This window comes from Pelecanus crispus, chromosome 4 (genome assembly GCF_030463565.1).
Source record: "Pelecanus crispus isolate bPelCri1 chromosome 4, bPelCri1.pri, whole genome shotgun sequence".
NCBI classification, from domain to species: domain Eukaryota; kingdom Metazoa; phylum Chordata; class Aves; order Pelecaniformes; family Pelecanidae; genus Pelecanus; species Pelecanus crispus.
In genome coordinates this window covers 75,136,843-75,154,229 of record NC_134646.1, presented here as the reverse complement: position 1 = coordinate 75,154,229, position 17,387 = coordinate 75,136,843, and the positions used below count along the sequence as shown (strand labels likewise).

At 40.5% G+C, this 17,387-nt stretch overlaps 1 protein-coding gene across 1 annotated transcript in view; it reads left to right on the top strand.

Annotated features, from left to right (window-relative positions):
* Nucleotides 1–204: 204 nt before the first annotated feature.
* The window catches only part of ABLIM2 (actin binding LIM protein family member 2), a 104,617-nt gene continuing 87,434 nt past the window's right edge, over nt 205–17,387 (top strand). Inside the window, exons 1-2 of the mRNA XM_075709871.1 lie at nt 205–397; nt 15,510–15,693. Coding sequence (XP_075565986.1) covers nt 205–397; nt 15,510–15,693 — 377 coding nt within the window. The remainder of the gene's footprint in view (nt 398–15,509; nt 15,694–17,387) is intronic.

The window sequence follows — 17,387 nt, the reverse complement described above, 5'->3', positions numbered from 1 at the left end:
TCTTTCCTCTATAAGCAATTCTGATCTGTGTTTGAAATGTTTGCAGGCATGAGCTTTGAAAGTTATGAAACGAGAAGCTTGGCTTAGCTCCTTTAGCAAATCTTTTCTCCTGGGCTGACCAATACCAGAAGTTAAAACTGTTTTATCTGCTTGACCTGTTTTGTCCCAGGTGTTAATTGTCATTATTTGTAGGTCTTACAGAAGATGCATCTGATGGCCTTTAAAATGCTCTACCTTTTGCTTTCCCTTGCAGTTTCACAACCACAGGCTGTGCATAGCCAACTGGAGAAGCCATCAAGTACTGCAATTCTCTGCAATAACTGTGGAAACCCATGCAAAGGAGAAGTTTTGAGAGTTCAGAACAAGTATTTCCATATTAAGTGCTTTGTTTGCAAAGGTAAGTGTTTGTCACAGCTGTTCCTATGGGTAGGGCATTAGCACTGGGCATGTGACTTCATGGTCCTGGAAAATGCACAAACATATTTTGCAATCCAATCCACACCTGAAAGGGTTTGCTCTAAACTCTATGACTGCTTACTGTAAGATTATAAACATCCTAAATCCTAAAAGTGGAGTATGTTTTGAATGGATATAAACCCGTGGAGTTTACTAAGAGTTGGGACCTGAAGAAGAACAGGTCGGGAGAACTGGTAGTGAAACACAGTGCAGGGTTAGGAGAGAATTAACATCTACAAAAAAATTTGGAGGTTATCCGTCTGTCAGCTTTCTAATGCATGCCATGGGGTGAGCCATGGCCACGTCCGTTCAGACTCTCTTGTGTTGGACTGTGGTGTTTGAATCCCAGTGTGACCCTCTGTGCTTTTCCATTTTTTGGGGGGGAACTACTTGGTTTACTCCAGGTTGGTGCCTGGCTGTGATCTGATATTGACACATTGTGAATGGCAGAAGGATGGTCAAGGAAACAGGGAATTAACCGATACAACACCCCTTCTGTAGATCCTTGGTTGTTTGAGAGATTAACTGGAAGTTGCAAAGATCTAATTTGTTTTGAATGTACAAATGAGTAAATGTTCAGTGATTTTTACTGGGCAACCTGCATACTTCATTATTAAGCAGTACTTCAAATGACATTTATTAATCCTTGTAGCACAGCCTAGAAACATGAGCATGGCTCTGGTCCCAGCTGTGTTAATGTGACTATTTCCATTTCTAGTTAGAGGAAACATCAGAAAGAAAACTGTCGTTATCTGTCAGCTACACTGATATTTTTATAAATCCCATGGGATTAAGTATATAGTATTCAATACCTGAGTCAATCTTGAATAAGTTAAATAGACAGAATTAAATGTTCAGCTCAATAATTGCATTCTTTTCAAAATTACACAGCAAGAAAAATAAGCATAGTGCACTATTCTAAATAGCAAAAATAGTTTGGTCACCTATTCAGAATCAGAATGGTATTTAAAGCAGAACACAGCCCGTACGTACATCTTTCAAACTCTTTTAAAGCCACCTGTTCTTATGGCAAATTTTATTATCAAATTAGTTTTTCAGACCTAACTCAGGAAGAGAGCAGCTGATTTGTTATTCAGGAGTCTTGTCTCCTGCATGAAGTCTCAGTAACATACTGGTATGTGCTCCATATAATTATCTTGATGAAATCCAAGCCCCCTTTTATACAGATCTGCTATGAGAAAACATTGACAAGTCCTATGGAAGGAACGAGACACAACCATACATCCACATTTTCTTTTCACAGGGCATCTCCTTTTAGAGGTTGCCAGGTCACCCGCAAATGCAGCAAGGGGATTCTGAAACTATTCACTGATCCCAAATTTAGGCAGTGCGGAGGCTTCTTTTCCCACCCCCATGCAGAAGATGATGGTGAATGTACTGTAGAAGCTGTATTAGCCCTACCTGTCTGGAAAAGATAAGAAGGAGTTTGTTCGCTTCAGGCAAATCTTGCATAAAATGAGAAAAAAAAATCACTATGTTAAGAAGGAAGAAGCAGGGTAGCATCTGTCAGCCACCCAGCAGACTCAGCTGGCACAGGAGGTGGTGTCAGAGGCGTGTGGTTAAACTGCTTCTTGGTGTCAGGGCTCTTGGAGTACGTATATTCCTCCTTACTAATCATTTGGCTAAGTTTGCACACATAGTTGGGGTTTTTTTCCCCCCCCACATCATTTAAATGCCATAATTCCTTTTAGCACTTTTCAAGGGTTTCCGTCGATTTACTGTCATCCTTCTGGTATCTGTTTTTGTTTTGTTTCTGGGTTTTATTTGTTACTTAGGAAGCGTAAGTTGCTTTCTAGTGTGGATTTACCACGTTGTTATGTGAGAAGAGCTTAGGAACAGAACAGAGCACTGAATATACGTTTCACTAGCTAACATAAAGGGGGAAAAAAAAGATCAGGTTAGGCAAATATGATTTGGGGTTTTAATCATGTGCTCAAATCGGTGGATGAAAAAATGTAGTTAATGTGTTAGGATTTAGCAAAAAAAATGGTACCCAGTTCTCCTGGTCAGTGAACCACTTACCTCCTTTCAGCCTTGGAGGAGACGTCTCGTTCATGCCCCAACCCCTTTTCTTGTCATGCTGCTGGACTGTTGTGCATGGGCAGGGTGACGGTCCTGGGAATATATTTACCTTACAGTTGACTCCTCCCTGCGGTGCATTTATTTTGATGGTACTCAGCGGTGCAGTTTGCCCCCTCTCACCTCATCCGCCAAAGATAGCACCTGGAAAGAGGCAGCGCGTCCAGCGTCCAGCACAGCCGCAGGACAGTCCCAGGACAGATAATCCCACGTGTGAGCTGGCTGCATTGCCCTGCTAAGCTGCCTGCCTGCTGGGGTTGCCTGCCTCTGTATTAAACCACCTCATAGCCTTCATCAGAAAACCTTAGATATTTCTAAAACTGCAGAAAATTACATTCCTTCTCACAGTATTTACAGATGTATCATGGTGGCGACCACAAACTGACAAAGAGCCCGTGAAGAAGAGAGAAAAAGGCCATGTCTTGAGAGGGTGTCTATAGGTATTTGAGGTCTGTTTGAATGACTTGATTAGCGACAGATGATATTACACTGGAAGAAGTCACATTTACCTTTTTGAATATGTATGAAATGTGAAACCATTTCTTTGATAATGTTGGATACATTATGAGGTTTCAGGGGGGCAGAGACATTTAATAGCTTCATTTTTTTAGGGTAGAAAGGTAGTTTTGTATATTGCCATACTGCTGTCTGATTATTCCTATGGGGACTGTGAGTTTCAGAATGGTAACAGCAAGTATGTAGGTGTCTTTTGTATTTAAATTAAATTATATAACCAAGGAAGGTTAGTATAAAGTCACTCATTCCTATCCAGTTCTTCTTACATTCCCCAGATAATGGTTCTAAAGAATTCTAAGAAAAGTTTTAAAAATCAAATAATTCTTCTTATTAGTCAAGATTGAGATACGCATCCAGGTTACAAATTTTAGTAGCAATAGTGTGAACATCTGCTAGTTTTGCTCAGTAGCAAAGTTTAGTAGGACTTATGGAGGTAAATAGGCATTATAAATAAGGTTTATACTCATATCTATTCACATATAATGTTTCTTGTTAAAGTGCAGATCTAATCTGATAGTAAAAGGCTGTAGGGAACATGCCATCTAGTCTCACATAAAATTTTTACTCAGTCTTTACGTTAAAATATCTCCCTTTTTAATTGGGTTTAATAAAAATGCGGATATAATAGAAGTAGATGCCTTTGAAATATAAGGCAAACATTTTATTCATTAGACTTCAAGGGCTTTGGTTCCCATGTTTGCAAATTCTCTTATTATTTCTTGCTGCTGTAATGAAAGCATCAAGGAAAATGACAAAAGGTGATAAAATATCGATGACTCAGACTATCAAATTAAAACAAATTGTGTTAGTCTAGTTCATTCTAAGGGTGTCTGTCAGGTCAGGACTGCTTCTGATACAGGGCATGGTATTAGGCAAATATTCACTTGGAGCTCAATTACAACAGCGTAATTTAGTGAGCCAGTAGAGACACAGACTAATGTAGAATTGCAGATAGGAGAGACGTGGGTGCTGCAATTATATTATCCTGGATAGCCTCTTTGACCTTTCATAAATATAGGAATTACCTTGTTTTAGGAGTGTTTGTCAGGTATTTCTTTTTCTGTGATGTGATTGCATCCCGGCATTTCCAAAGTAGCAGTAACCTATGTCAAATACAGTAGTTAGGAAATATTGGAAGCGTGAATCAAAGGCCAATGTTTCTAGGGGGTCTGGATAATTTGATTACTATAGCTTTACATAAAATCAGAAAGTATGCTTTACGGTATTTTATATAGTCACTCTAGCAGACCAAATCACGGACAATCCATAGTATGTTTGCAAATCTATTTGCATGCAAAAATCCTGCAGCCTCCACCCTAGTTAAATGGGAAAAATCCATGCAATCTTGCAAAAAGCTGTTCTTTATACAAGATTACTCATATGTGAGAAGAACCATAAGTCATATCTTTGTCCTTTATTGATTTGGTCTCGATGACATGAAGTAAGCTTGCAAACCGAGCCACAGATGTAAAAATATGACCATTGTGCCATAGCAGCGTCGCTATGTAGTGTCTGTCTTGTTTTACCCCTAATCAAAATTCCCTGGATTGCTCTCTTGCTATGGATGCAGCATGTGCAGTCTTCCATGCTGGCCCAGCTAGCAGTTTCAAGTATACTTTTATCCCCCATGAGTTTTCATCTGTTTGTTTAATTAACCTGTGAGAACATATCACATCTTCAGCTAGGGTTGGGTATGTGTTTCTCTGGGTCAGTATTTCTGATTCTTGTGGCACTACAGTTTCCGGGGAATTGTGAAAAAGCCCTGGGCTGGATATATCACTTTTATACCATTTTTTCAGTGGAACGTACAACACAACCCACAGTTATATCATTTATTGTGAAGCCATGTTAATGGGAAGGGCTAATGCAGAATTTTCCGTGAAAAGTTTAAAAACATCAAGTAACTTGGTAACAGGAGTGATTTGTTTGTTAGATCAAATGCATCTGCTAGAATATATATATGTTAAAAGCTGCACGGTGTAATCTGAGGGACTCGCGTTTGAACATAGCTACGTGGTTTCACGTTTCGGAATGGGAGTCACTTACGGGAATCTCACTAGTAAGATTTCCGAGTCCCAGCTTTTGGCCAAGCAGTAACGGGTGATGGCATGTGTGGTATCTCAGGCACTGCGATGCACCGTTTGGGCTCTTGTTCATCAGGCACTCTCAGCAATGTGCCCATCGCTTCCCAAGTACTTTAGGAGTTTGCAGTCCCAGGTCATATTAACTCAGTATAATAGGGAAACCCCATGCTTTCAATGCCGTACTCTCAGACTCTGGCTTGGGCAGTATGGTGGGTTTGGGACTGACTTACCAATGTTGTGTTAGCTTAATATTTTATTTCATTGAAATAATCATAATATTAATGACAATTATAATTAGTTTTGCCTGTGCAAAACGGATTTAATGCAGTGGCCAGTGGTTCTATGTTGTAGGTTTGAGGTTTTTAAACCTAAAAAAATCATTAATCACTAACTTTCTAAAAGGACCTCAATAATTAAAGTGTGAAAAAGAAAAAAAAAATCAGTGAACTCTCATAATCACAAAGTAATTGTTAATTTTTCTGTTGTTTTCATCACATCCTTGTTAGTTGCAACCTTTCTTTGGATTCATGAAGAACTTTGTGCAACCCCTCATGTCTTGGCTGTATACCAATCACATCAGCACTTCAGCGAAAGCTTTATTTCATGGCATATATTTCATCCAGAGTCTGATGATTTTTTTAAGAGTATCTTTCATGAATTTACATAATATTAGTAAAGTGTGGGAAAGGGACAGGAGAGGAATCACGGTTAAGAGTATTGGTAAAGGAATAGCTTCCTAATGTTTCAGTAAAGTTATCTATCTGTCCACCACAGGAAGCCAAGCTTCTGTTATTTCTGGTTTCCACCTTGATTAATCTCATTGAAAGACATGAAGTTTCTGGGGTTTTAGGTTTTTAGGACATAGTAAAGCTATACATGCTTATTCTAGTCTTTATACCCAGGATATTATATAATACCCTCCTTTTACTTTCTTACTAATAGACAAATACAGTTTTCTTTATTCCTTTCATTGCCTCGCTTTTCTCCTTATTTACATTGTTCTAGTCCAAAGACTGAGAAGTTATGCTAGAAAGTTAAGTGCTCATTAAAAACATGGATAGGATTTTCAAAGAGGTAATTGCTGAAATTTCTGGGGGACGATCCAAACAACAGATAACAGCCATGTGCAGAAGATGTTTGCCTTGCGGAGGGCTGCTTCCTCACTGGGAAGAACTACCTGGGAGAGGTGCGTAGCTGTGCTGGGAATACTGAGGTGGATTATCACCAAATAAATGGAGAGTAGTAAAACTCACCCTGGTTGAAATCAAAGTAGAACTGGGACAAAACTGAATGCATTTTAAAATTATGCCTGATGTTCGTTAGATAAAGTTTTGGATGGAAACATAAGCTTTGCAGGCAGGAAAGTTATTATCCAGATAAGGCAGTTTTGAGCATACATAATTTCAGCCCACATTAGATAGTGTCACCCCTGCGAAGAGCCTGTAATTCTTTTCAGTTACTCAAGTTCTTTTCTTAAAGTAGAGTTTTTCCCCACGCAAAAAATGTCAGTGCAAGAATGCCTTTATGCAGGGGGACTTTCTGTTTGTATCACGCTCTTTCACATGGGGATACAGCAGGGATACAGCCAGCACGCTGGAGTAGTTACTGGGCATTTTGATGCACTAAGGTGATGTGAAGCCTGCATGGAGACCCAGAGAGGGTTGTTGCATAAAATTCATCACTGCCACAGTGGTGTTATTCCACCCCCCGCTTTCTGCGACTCATTAATATGAGACCATCTGCCATATCTGTGCACAGTCAGAGCAAGCACTTAATTTGCAAACCTGTAACTGGCACCCAAAGCATCATTATGAACAATCAGAAAATATTTAATGTTATTGCTTCACATGTTTTTCAAAAGAAAAAAAAGCAAAGTGTTATAATTAGCCTGGCAAATGACAGCAGTATTTTATCATAAACACTTAAAATACTATTAGGTTGAAAATGGATTAAAGCACTTTGTTTCTTACATCTCTTTAGCATGCTTGTAAATTTTAAATAACCAGATTGATTTCTTAAAATAATAAATCAATATAAACCAGACAACTTTTCCAGTTTTCCTGGGGGTTGTTTCAGTAGCTTGGAACAGCCATGTACATCGTGCTGTGAGGATCTCTCTCATCCTTAACACTATAGGATAGCTTTTGTAGGGCAGTAACACCGTCTTTAGGCTAGTGGGAAATTCTACTTTCCGGAAGGGAAATGGAAAATGTAAATGCACCTTCTAATGCAAAAATTACTACATGTGTATTTCCCATAAATTATAGGAGTCAAGTTACATAGTGCACAGGGAATTCCCCAAACTCTCCTTCATTTTAATTAGTACACCTGAGTTGTTAATGTTTTGTCAGTCTCATAAGAGCATTCTGAATCTCTAAGGATTTTCCTGCACTGAAGTGTGTACTCCACAAATTAATTTATGGCTATCATGGCCTCTCTATCCTGAGAGCTTGTGTAGATGAGCTGTACGCTGTATCCTTTATAGCTTTATCAATACTACCCATGCATGGTGAAGTGTTGTAAGATGGATAAGATACAGCCCACAGTTCTCTGTATCTTACCCACTCCAGAAAGTTGTTCCGGTTTTCCTCCAGCAGAACTGTCTGCCTTCCTGCAGCTCCTGGTAGGGAGCTGGGGAAGGGGCCAGCAGGTCTGCCCCAGGCTTTCCTGGTGCTGCATGCTGCTTTTGCTAGCCCTGGACTGTAACAAAATGAGGTGAGATTCCAGTCCTTGAGATTATAGCTTGTATTTCAGATATTCTAGCTAAAATGCTGCTGGTGACTCACAGGCTTGACTATTCTTGATTTCACGGGCATCTGCTTGGAAAGACTTCGGTATGGTCACTCCTGCCTAGGAAAAGCGATTGGATTGTATGGATTATATACTATCGCAAGGTTCCTTCTGTCTCACTGCTGCCTCACCTATAGACAGAAGTTTCAGGTGTGAATTGACCAAGAGGGCGGGTGAGATGCTATTCCCATGCAGACCTGGCATGGCCAGCAAACTTCCAGCTGGGGAAGACTTCCCCAAAACCTTCGTGAAAAGCTTACCTGGCCTCATCCACACCAGACCACGCACCAGAAGGAGTATCACAGTCACAGTTATCTTCTGGAAACAGGCTTAGACTGCTTCAAATTAATTGCAGTTTAGTTTGAAGTTAAGTCAAAGCTGTAGCGGTGGAAGTTTGCCAGGTGGTTGGTGTTGCTTCTCACAGGCGTAGTGGCTGGGAGAAATGTTCCAGATATAATCATGGGCTTTTGGAGAATGGGCTCTCAGACTGCATCAACGATGTATGAAGACATGCAATTTAGCTGCCAAAAGAGAATTATGTCAACAGCGTACTACGTGTCATTCTTGGGATCTTAGCCACCAGCAGCCATCTCAGGGATGGAGGAAAATACTAGTAATGGACATAAAGCTGCAGTGCTGAGGAAGAAAACTTTTATTTAGCTCTGAGCAAGTAGATATCTTTTTCTTGTTTTCCCTGTAATAACGTTATGAATGGGTCTTTGTCCCTTCTTTTATTTTCAGGGTCTCTGCCTCTCTCTCCTGTGTTGGATTCATGCCTGGTTGCTTACATCAGGCAACAAATGGGAGAAAAAAAAAATAGACTTCATACATGCAGTTGCATGTAAGCAAACCACTCAATTGTCTGGCAGGCTGAAAGCAAAACATCACTGTTTGGATGACAAGAAGACCAGTGCGTTTTATGGTTACAGCCTGCTGTAGTGTACAGCAGCACAGCGAGCGGAGCATCCTCTGAGCCTCTCAGGACCCAGCTGATTTTCAGGCCCAGCACACAGCCAAAAAATTAATCTACTTTCAGTAGGCTCATTTGCTAGCAAGGAAAATAGAGATGCATTTTATATTTGTACAGTGCAAATGGAATACTGATGACATAAAATAGCAGGATAGCAACATGCTTGAAGTGCAATAATTAATTGCTATTGCTGCTATTTATTTTTATAGGCTGTAGGCAATAAAGAATTATGGAGTTAGATTGACTGTGAAATCACACAGCATAAATGACAGTGCTCCAGGTGCTGTTATAGACACCGGGCCGGGGAAAAAAGTAGCTTGTTTCTAAGCAAGGAGAGAAAACCCTCAGATCTATATGAAGTATTTTGGTGTCAGGTAACTGCAAACCATCTTGATGGGTGGAACTACTGAGTTGTCAGAGAAGCCATCCTGAGGTACCCTCCTCAGAAATAGTTGGATATCTTCCATCTCAAGTCCCATAGCATGTCCAGGTACTGGCTTGCTGCTAAATACCATAAGAGGAGACAAACACTTATTTATGCACTACTTAAAAATTACTCCTAAAGCCCGTGACTGTTCAGGATAGGGCATTGCCTTGGTATACAGGGTAATACCAAGACAAGTAGTGGAGTTACTTAGTGTTAGTCTCTTCATTATCATAAGCGCTGGGTTTGCAGTGCTTCTCTTGTTTCACTAAGCTGAACTTCAGTAATGGTTGGAAACTGTTTCTAGGTTTTAAATAACCCTACCTCCAGATACTCATTTTGGATGACAAGTGTTGGGTGGGAGTGGATGTGTGACATAATGCTGATTTCCTATCCTAGCAGAGTAAGATCTGGTAGTTGCCTTCAAATGTGCTCCCTAGACTTCTTCCAGCTTTCCTTTCCCTCATTCCTCATCTCTGCAGGTGTGCAGGATCATCTCAGCTGGGCAGTGTCTCTGTCCATGTAAGTAGCAGGCAAGGGGCACAGCATCTCGTCCGAGGGATGGCTAATGGGTCTGTTTTCAGAGCTACTGTCAGCTTTAAATTAGGACTGTTCTAATATCCAAGCCAGTATTTAACTGGAATCCCTGTGGTCTCCTTTGGTCAGGTGGGTGTCAAGTTAAATCCTGTCAGATGGTTCAAAGAATGCAGGAGCACACGAGGGTTCGTGACCCAAATTATGGCTGGTGGAGCATAGTTGGTGATGGAATGATGTGGGAAGAGCAGGGGAGGAGGATTTGGATTTTGGAAAAGCTGTGACTTCCCCCAGCCTGCAGAGTCAGTGGGTAAGAGGAGGGACTCCCTCCTGTGCCCAAGATTCACTCATGAGTAGATTTTTCTTCATTCACGAATAAATATAGACTTTGCAGAGGGTAGCACCTTGTGAACTGTCATGTACGTGGTCTCTGTTATGGGCATATGCCAAAACAAGATGGAAAGAAAGGGCCAAAAGTCCACCCTGCTCAGTTTTCTGTGCCAAAAAATGCATTAATGGACTCTCTTAGGAGTTTTGCTTATAGCTCATCAGTTTGGAGGGAATTCTAGAAGAACTAATGACCATTGACACGAATTGAGATTAAGGGGCCAAATGTGTCATCAAGGTCTGATACAAATGATTTTTGACACTTCTTGGAATGCTAAAGCACTAAAAACCTGTGTCACTGATACAGATAAAAACTTGTGTGATGGCTAAGCCTGTTTGAAATCTTTTCATCCCAGCTTTTTTCGCTGAAGAAATATTTTACAATGTACCTAACATTTTTCCATGAAAAGCCTGTTTTCATTTAAAAGCTGTAATGAAAAAAATATTTTCCTTTAGTATGGAACATGTAAGATTGCTTCAGCTAAAATCTTCACAAGTTATGTTTTTAGTGACATAAAAGCGGCTGGCTTTATAAAAAAAAAAAATTCAATAAAATTACAGTCCTCTGCCATAAAAATGTTCTTGCACTAAACTGAATCAGTAGTCATACTGACGTACATCAGGAGATTTAATAGCCTTGCTGAGTGGAAGAGGTTATCAAATCTCCAAAGAAGAATAAGCATGTTGGACACTAGTCTCAATTCAATTTGTTATGGATCTAATTGGTTCCAAATAAATTTATGCTATAACCTATTTATTTGTCAGTTTCTTTCTACTACTGTATTACATGGAAAGTAGTACTGTCAGTGAAAAAGAAAGAGCTTCTTTCCTTATTTCCCATGCATTTTCCACTGTAACCATAGAATTCAAGGACTTGAAATTTCATGCAGTATCAGGGAACAGTTGATAAAACTGTTAGGTATTTCTTATATTATAGTGTTTGCTAAGTTCTGATTTTATGGAGGAAGACAGTTGCATCTGCTTAATTAAGTAGAAGCATTAAATGGAAGAACTGTATTTTTGAATGTTGATATTTACATTTTATGGATGGTATTCGGTTTAAGGTACTCGAACCCTAAGCAATTTTAAAAAAAACCCAATTTTTTTTTCTCATTTTATTCAAGCTTGTTTCACATTTGATACCTTGTATGGTGTTGTGAGGTCTCTCTTATTATCCTTTAAAAGATAGTATCTTTAAGATAATATTTTAACCATATCTCATAATCCCTTAATATTTCTGAGACTTCATTCCAAAGCTATAGGGATCTGAGGCCTTTTTTTCCTTCTTTTTTCCTTCTTACTGGGATGCTGTTCCACAACCTCTTTCCCGTGATGGTTAGAAACACTTGTATTAATTTGCAGCCTACATTTATTAATGGCCAGGGTTTCCTCACTTGTTCTTGCGACAGCATTCTCATTGGATTTAAATAGCTCTTCATCTTTTGTTTAACTCTCTCTGTTTAAACCTCAGATGTATGTTGAGATGTTAGTTTTTTTCCTAAAGTTTATTTTTTTTGTTACACTAAAAAACCTAAGCTCTGCTTGTCTCTTAAAATAGGCTTTTATTCTTTATGTCATCCTGATAGCTCTGCTCTGCTGTGAATCAGTCTTTTGTGAAAATAACTGAGCAAGATATATCCTGTGTGGTCACAAGGTATACTGTCTTTAGTACTAGCTAGCTCTGTCAGACCTGCTTGGCCCAGTGCATCCTTACTTATTACTTAAGAACATTAACGGCTTGTAGTTGTCCCGTGATCACCAGTATTTGCAAGTCTGTCTTTCCTTCTGCCACTCAGAAGGGAATTTCTTTGTTGCTCCTGTTTGAATGGAAGACGTTTCACCTTGTGCATTTAAAGTAAATCCCTTCTCCATGTCTCAAGGTATCCAGCTCCCCTTCTATCCGGATCCCCCTCTGCACGATAGTGCCTATGGGTTTTGAGTCATTAGTGCACTTCATTGCCATGGCTCTACTTTGTTGGAGCAAGTACATGATTCCTATTGGCATTTGCCATAGTCATTAATCAGCTGTATTAATAGCCTTCCTGGAGGCTGTGCTTCCTCCTTCTTCACAAACCACTGTCATCTCCACCTTGGCCAATTACCTAATTACAATCTTATCCTGTTCATTTTTCCTATCCTATCTATTGCTCTAGAGCTACAGGTAGGTGAGATTCACAGCACTTGGTTTGTCTAGAAAGTCACGTATCTTGAAATAGCTCTGTATTGTGGATTAAGTATGTTGGTAAGTTGTTTTTCCTTCTCATGGTCCGCTTCATTTCTTGTATGAATGTCACCCTAGTGTGGCGTGTAGTAAAAGCCACCAGAAGAACCCATGACTTCAGCATGGAATTCATTTGCAGCGTACCTGCTATGACTGTCAGGCTGAATCTGTTAATATTAATTGGAAAGTACAGTAACAGCTATTAGCACAACTTAGGTAGAAAACAATTCTTAATCTTCATTCTGCTGTTCAAATGAATGTGTTCTCTGCTCATGCTCGCCTGGGCTTAATGGAGCAATTTGTGTTCCTCTTTATTGAATTCAGCCACTCTTTGTGCACAGGGAGGCTGAGTGATGGCAATGCAGGGAGGGGCCCGGGTAGATGATGCCCAACTCAGCTTTTATGTTGAAGTCGTAGTATCTTGTTTATCTGGCTCACTTTGGGTAAAGTTTCATTGCAGGGTTTCCTGAGAAGTCAGGATTAAGTGCGTTAGTGCAAGCTGCTTTGGAGTAATACACAACAAGCCATAGTAATTGTAACCTCGGTGACAGCAGAGAGAAAGGCAGATACCTCCAGGGTGAGACAGGGTCCCATCAAACACCAGTGACAGGGCTGTGGCTGTTCCCACCTGCCCCCAACCTCAGCACCAGGGCCCTGTTAGCAGTGAGACAGGGCCTGCGTGGCCTCCCTTAAGGACCCATGTCAGCAGTAAAAACATACAGATTTGCTTGTCCTTACTGCTCATTTTAGCAGATCAGTAGTGGCAAGAGTGCACGACAGAGCAGTGGCAGGTAATCTGTGGGTACGCTATCAACTCTTCATCTTCCCCTTGCTATGGAAGCCCAGCTCCAAATCCCTCTTGGATGGCACAGACCACAATGCGTAGGTCAGTGCCTGCCCCGTAGCTCAAGGCGGTTCTTGGTGGCTTTGTTCAGGTGCGCTGCAGTAAGATGTGCCACTGCTGGCATAAAGAAATACTCCATAGGGACGTAACTCCTCCCTGCTCACTTCAGAAACCCAGTTATGTCCTTTAGCTTTTTTCTGTTATGATCCACTCTGCAAGTTTAAACACTGTATGATACAATTTAGAACTGCTCTAGTGCATCACTAGAATCAGCTCAGCGTGCTGTTCAGCATCATCTTAAATTCATAGTTGATTTGTGCTTCCGTTACACCAGTACATACCTAGGTAAAATATATAGACTGAAAGAAACTCATAATATTCGGCAAGTCATGCCATATTTTTGAAAAGTCTGTTCAAAAACCATGTCCTTAGTAAAAATTAGAGCAAGGGTGAGAAAGAAAAATGCTAAAGTGAATGTGTTAATAAGCCTGTGAGATAAAGCATATTGCAAGATAAATCATCTAATCCATAGTTGCTGTCCATGACAAATACAATATAATTGGAATTATTTTGACTTATAAGAAAGGTTAATTAACCCATGGTTCTTCAGCACATGGTCATATACTAATACAGTTTCAGCATGATTGTTGTTTTCTGTCACTTAGTGGCTGGGGCCATCTCGAGGGAGAAAGATCAGGCTTTAAATGCCCATTCAGGGTTTAAAGAGGGCCTTGAGCCCAGGCCTCCTGGAAAGATGACAAAAAAAGGGCAGGTGATTAGATGTGTTTTTGAATGAATGCTCAGGATCCTGTGCTTTCCTGGGGTTTCTGTGCTGTGAGTATGTGTTATTTTGTGCCTTGAGCATGCCTGCTGGACTCATTTCTCCTAGTTTAGATGCAAGATGACTGATTCTGGCATTGCAGACAGGCTTTGGTGTGAGTTGGGAGGATTTACATTTAAAAACCAAAGTGCCTGTAGACTCTCAGGTACCTAAGCAGAAATGTCAGTCTTGAGCTTTAAATGTTTAGGTGCCTCTGCTATTTTGGGACCAAGGCACTGAGCAGCTCTGCAGTGTTCTGTACATGCAACCCAAATTTGATAAGCAACATTCCCACTCTTCTTCTGTGTGCTGCATGTGAGGAGTGACACTGCTGTGGTTGTCTGTTCAGCCTTGTTTGGCTGTAAGCACCGTTTGTTGCTGGAAGGGCTTCCCTACATGCACATCCCCAGGAGCAGAAGTATGTAGTAACAAGTGCGATGTTGTGACTTAGAGTACAGTAGCAGTCAGCACAGCAGCAGAGTCATCATTTTGGATTCCAGTTCTCCTTATAAATCAATTCAAGTCTGTTTTCAAAGATCCTGGTCAATATGGGTGAGGATCATCTACATCTCTGTCTACTTCAGCCAGACTGTTGTACCTCTCCTTTCCCATCTTCTATATTCTCAAAGTGGCAGCCTAGCTCCATCCCTGGTGCAATGGAGAAAGCCCCTGAAAAGTCGCACAAGCCTTCGTTTAATCAAATTTAACCATTTCCTACAGATTTAGCTTAAAAAATATAAATTGACAGATAGGATTAAAAACTACTTTTGCCAGGAGCAGATGGTTCTGCAGATCCCTCCAATTCATGCTCGGTGAGTGATGTTTATCAGGTAAACGTAAGATCTGATTTAAAAAATGGATCTTGTAACCTTGTGGAAGTTTACAGCAGTTGCCATGCACATCAGACCCCATGTTTAGAGGGGGCAGTATTTTAACCACTTTTGTGTCCCGGAGGAGTATCAGACAATTGTAATCTCTTTGTAACACTGGTGGTTTAGATTTGGAAGGTTTATATCCTTTATGCATTTCCTTTAACCTATTAAATATGACGGGCGTTGTATATGGTAGCCCTGAATTCCGCTCCTAAAGACTTAACGCTGTACTAGCAGCCTCTGCACTGAGGTTAGTATTTTTACATGGAATAAATCCAAAATATTAGTGTACAAAATACATCACTGATGTAACTTACTATAAAAGTAGTGGTTTTCAGATGCACAGCTGTTCTGGGATCATAAGCCCATATATTGAAGTGCTTAAACACTCCAGTAGGAACTGTCCTGATCATAGGTGAAAAATCAGCATCTTCTTGGAGAGCGAGCTTTGCTTTTCTAGCCTTCTGAGTCTGCCTTTTCTCTTTCTGCAGCTTGTGGATGTGACCTGGCTCAAGGAGGATTTTTTGTGAGACAGGGAGACTACATCTGTACTTTGGACTACCAGAGACTCTATGGCACACGGTGCTTCAGTTGTGATGAATTCATTGAGGGTGAAGTGGTCTCAGCACTGGGCAAAACCTATCACCCAGACTGTTTCGTGTGTGCTGTCTGCAGGTATGTTTTCTACATTAAGTTGCTTTTCATTTAAAAGCTAGATTTTGAAAGACAAATGCCAGGTGTTCAAACTTATAGCCTATAGATGGAAAAAAGAAAAATAGTTCTGTTTTCTGCTATCCACTCCTAAGAAAGTAGCAGTTTTTTTTTTAAAAAAAAGCAAATTCTGAGTGCCTCTTTTTGTTTCAAATGCTTTTTCTGTTTTATTGTATCTTATGTGTGAAGTTTTCAAAGTACTTGAGAAACTGGCACCGCCTCTACTGTCAGACCTTTAGCTCCAAATGTTGCTTTATTTCTCTGGTGTCTGCTATTTTGTCTTTCATTGACTGAAGGTACAAAGGAATCAAATGCCAGTGGCTGAGACTTTGGTGAGCTGAGTGGATACCATATTAATAGATTTAAACCAGAGTTTCATGGTGCTACTTCCCAGAAAATCCAATAGTCATTTAAAATAGGACAGAAAGGTCCTAGACTCACAAACACTTACGTACGTGTTGGATTTCACCGAGGGTCTCCAGCAGCCATGGAGGTGACAAGTGACACAGCACACAAGGTTTTTTTTCCCTCCCACCCCAGCAGCCCGGTGGAGTTCAGCGGGATCACTTCCCACATGGGTGCCTGTGGTGTTGCGACCCAGTGTTGGCGGAGGTGTTTGCAGGCTCTCCAGTACAAGTGATTGATGTCCATTTGACCTGCATCTTAATCCTCTTCTCTGGAAATAGCACAGACAAATCTGTTGAAGACAGCAGGAAGAAACTTTTAAGTCCACCACGCCTTCAGGAAATGCACTGTTCCAGCAGTTTGGAGCAAATGGAAATCCTGTAATAATTTTTCTGGCTGAACTTGAGCCTTTAGCAGTGCAAGAAAAGTAACCCCATGTCCAAAGGGAGAGCACGACAGGGCACTGATGCATGGCATTGTAGATGCTATATGTGCTGGTGCCACATTCCGGTGACTCTGCAGTCCAAGACCAGCGTGGCCGTGTCACTGTGGCCGTCTGTCAGCCGAATCTGCCCAGCTCATAGGGCTGCTGAGATGTCCTCCTGTGCTGATGCAGAAGCAGGACTTCAAATTCCAAACCAGCTGTGTTTCGTGACAGGGTATCAATTTAATATATCAATTGCAGGAATAATTAAATAGCCATGTTAAGGAGAAGACTTTAAGACTAACAAGCCTTTATTGTATTAAATTCTGTCCAAGTTTTGCTATGTTTAATAGGAGATTTTTTCCTTTTGGATACTTTAAATAAACATGAAGAGTAAAGATAACATAAATAGGAGGAAAAATTATTTAATTGGCTAATTGTGGATGTCATGAGTTAACTGCTGGCTGCACATGCTCTTGGCCTGCAGCCTGTCAGTATTACAGCTCTTCTGCAGATGAGCACAACTAATTCTTGGTACCTTTCTTCTTAGCACTAGTACCTTCTGTAAAGTGAGGTATTTCTTCATTTAAGAGAAAAAGAAAAACTGGTTGATTCCATTTTCCTGCTAAATGTGCTTGTATCCTCAGCCACACCATTAGGGTTTAGCATTGAGGCATGAATTATTTACTTGTGTGTTAGTGTACTTAGCAACTTGGTACCTAACTTAGGTTTCAGTCAGGCAGTTGGGGATGCTAACCTCTTGCTGTATTTAGTCAGTCCTTCAGCTGATAGTTTGGAGCTTGGTGGTACAGTTTGTCTTGTTTCCCTG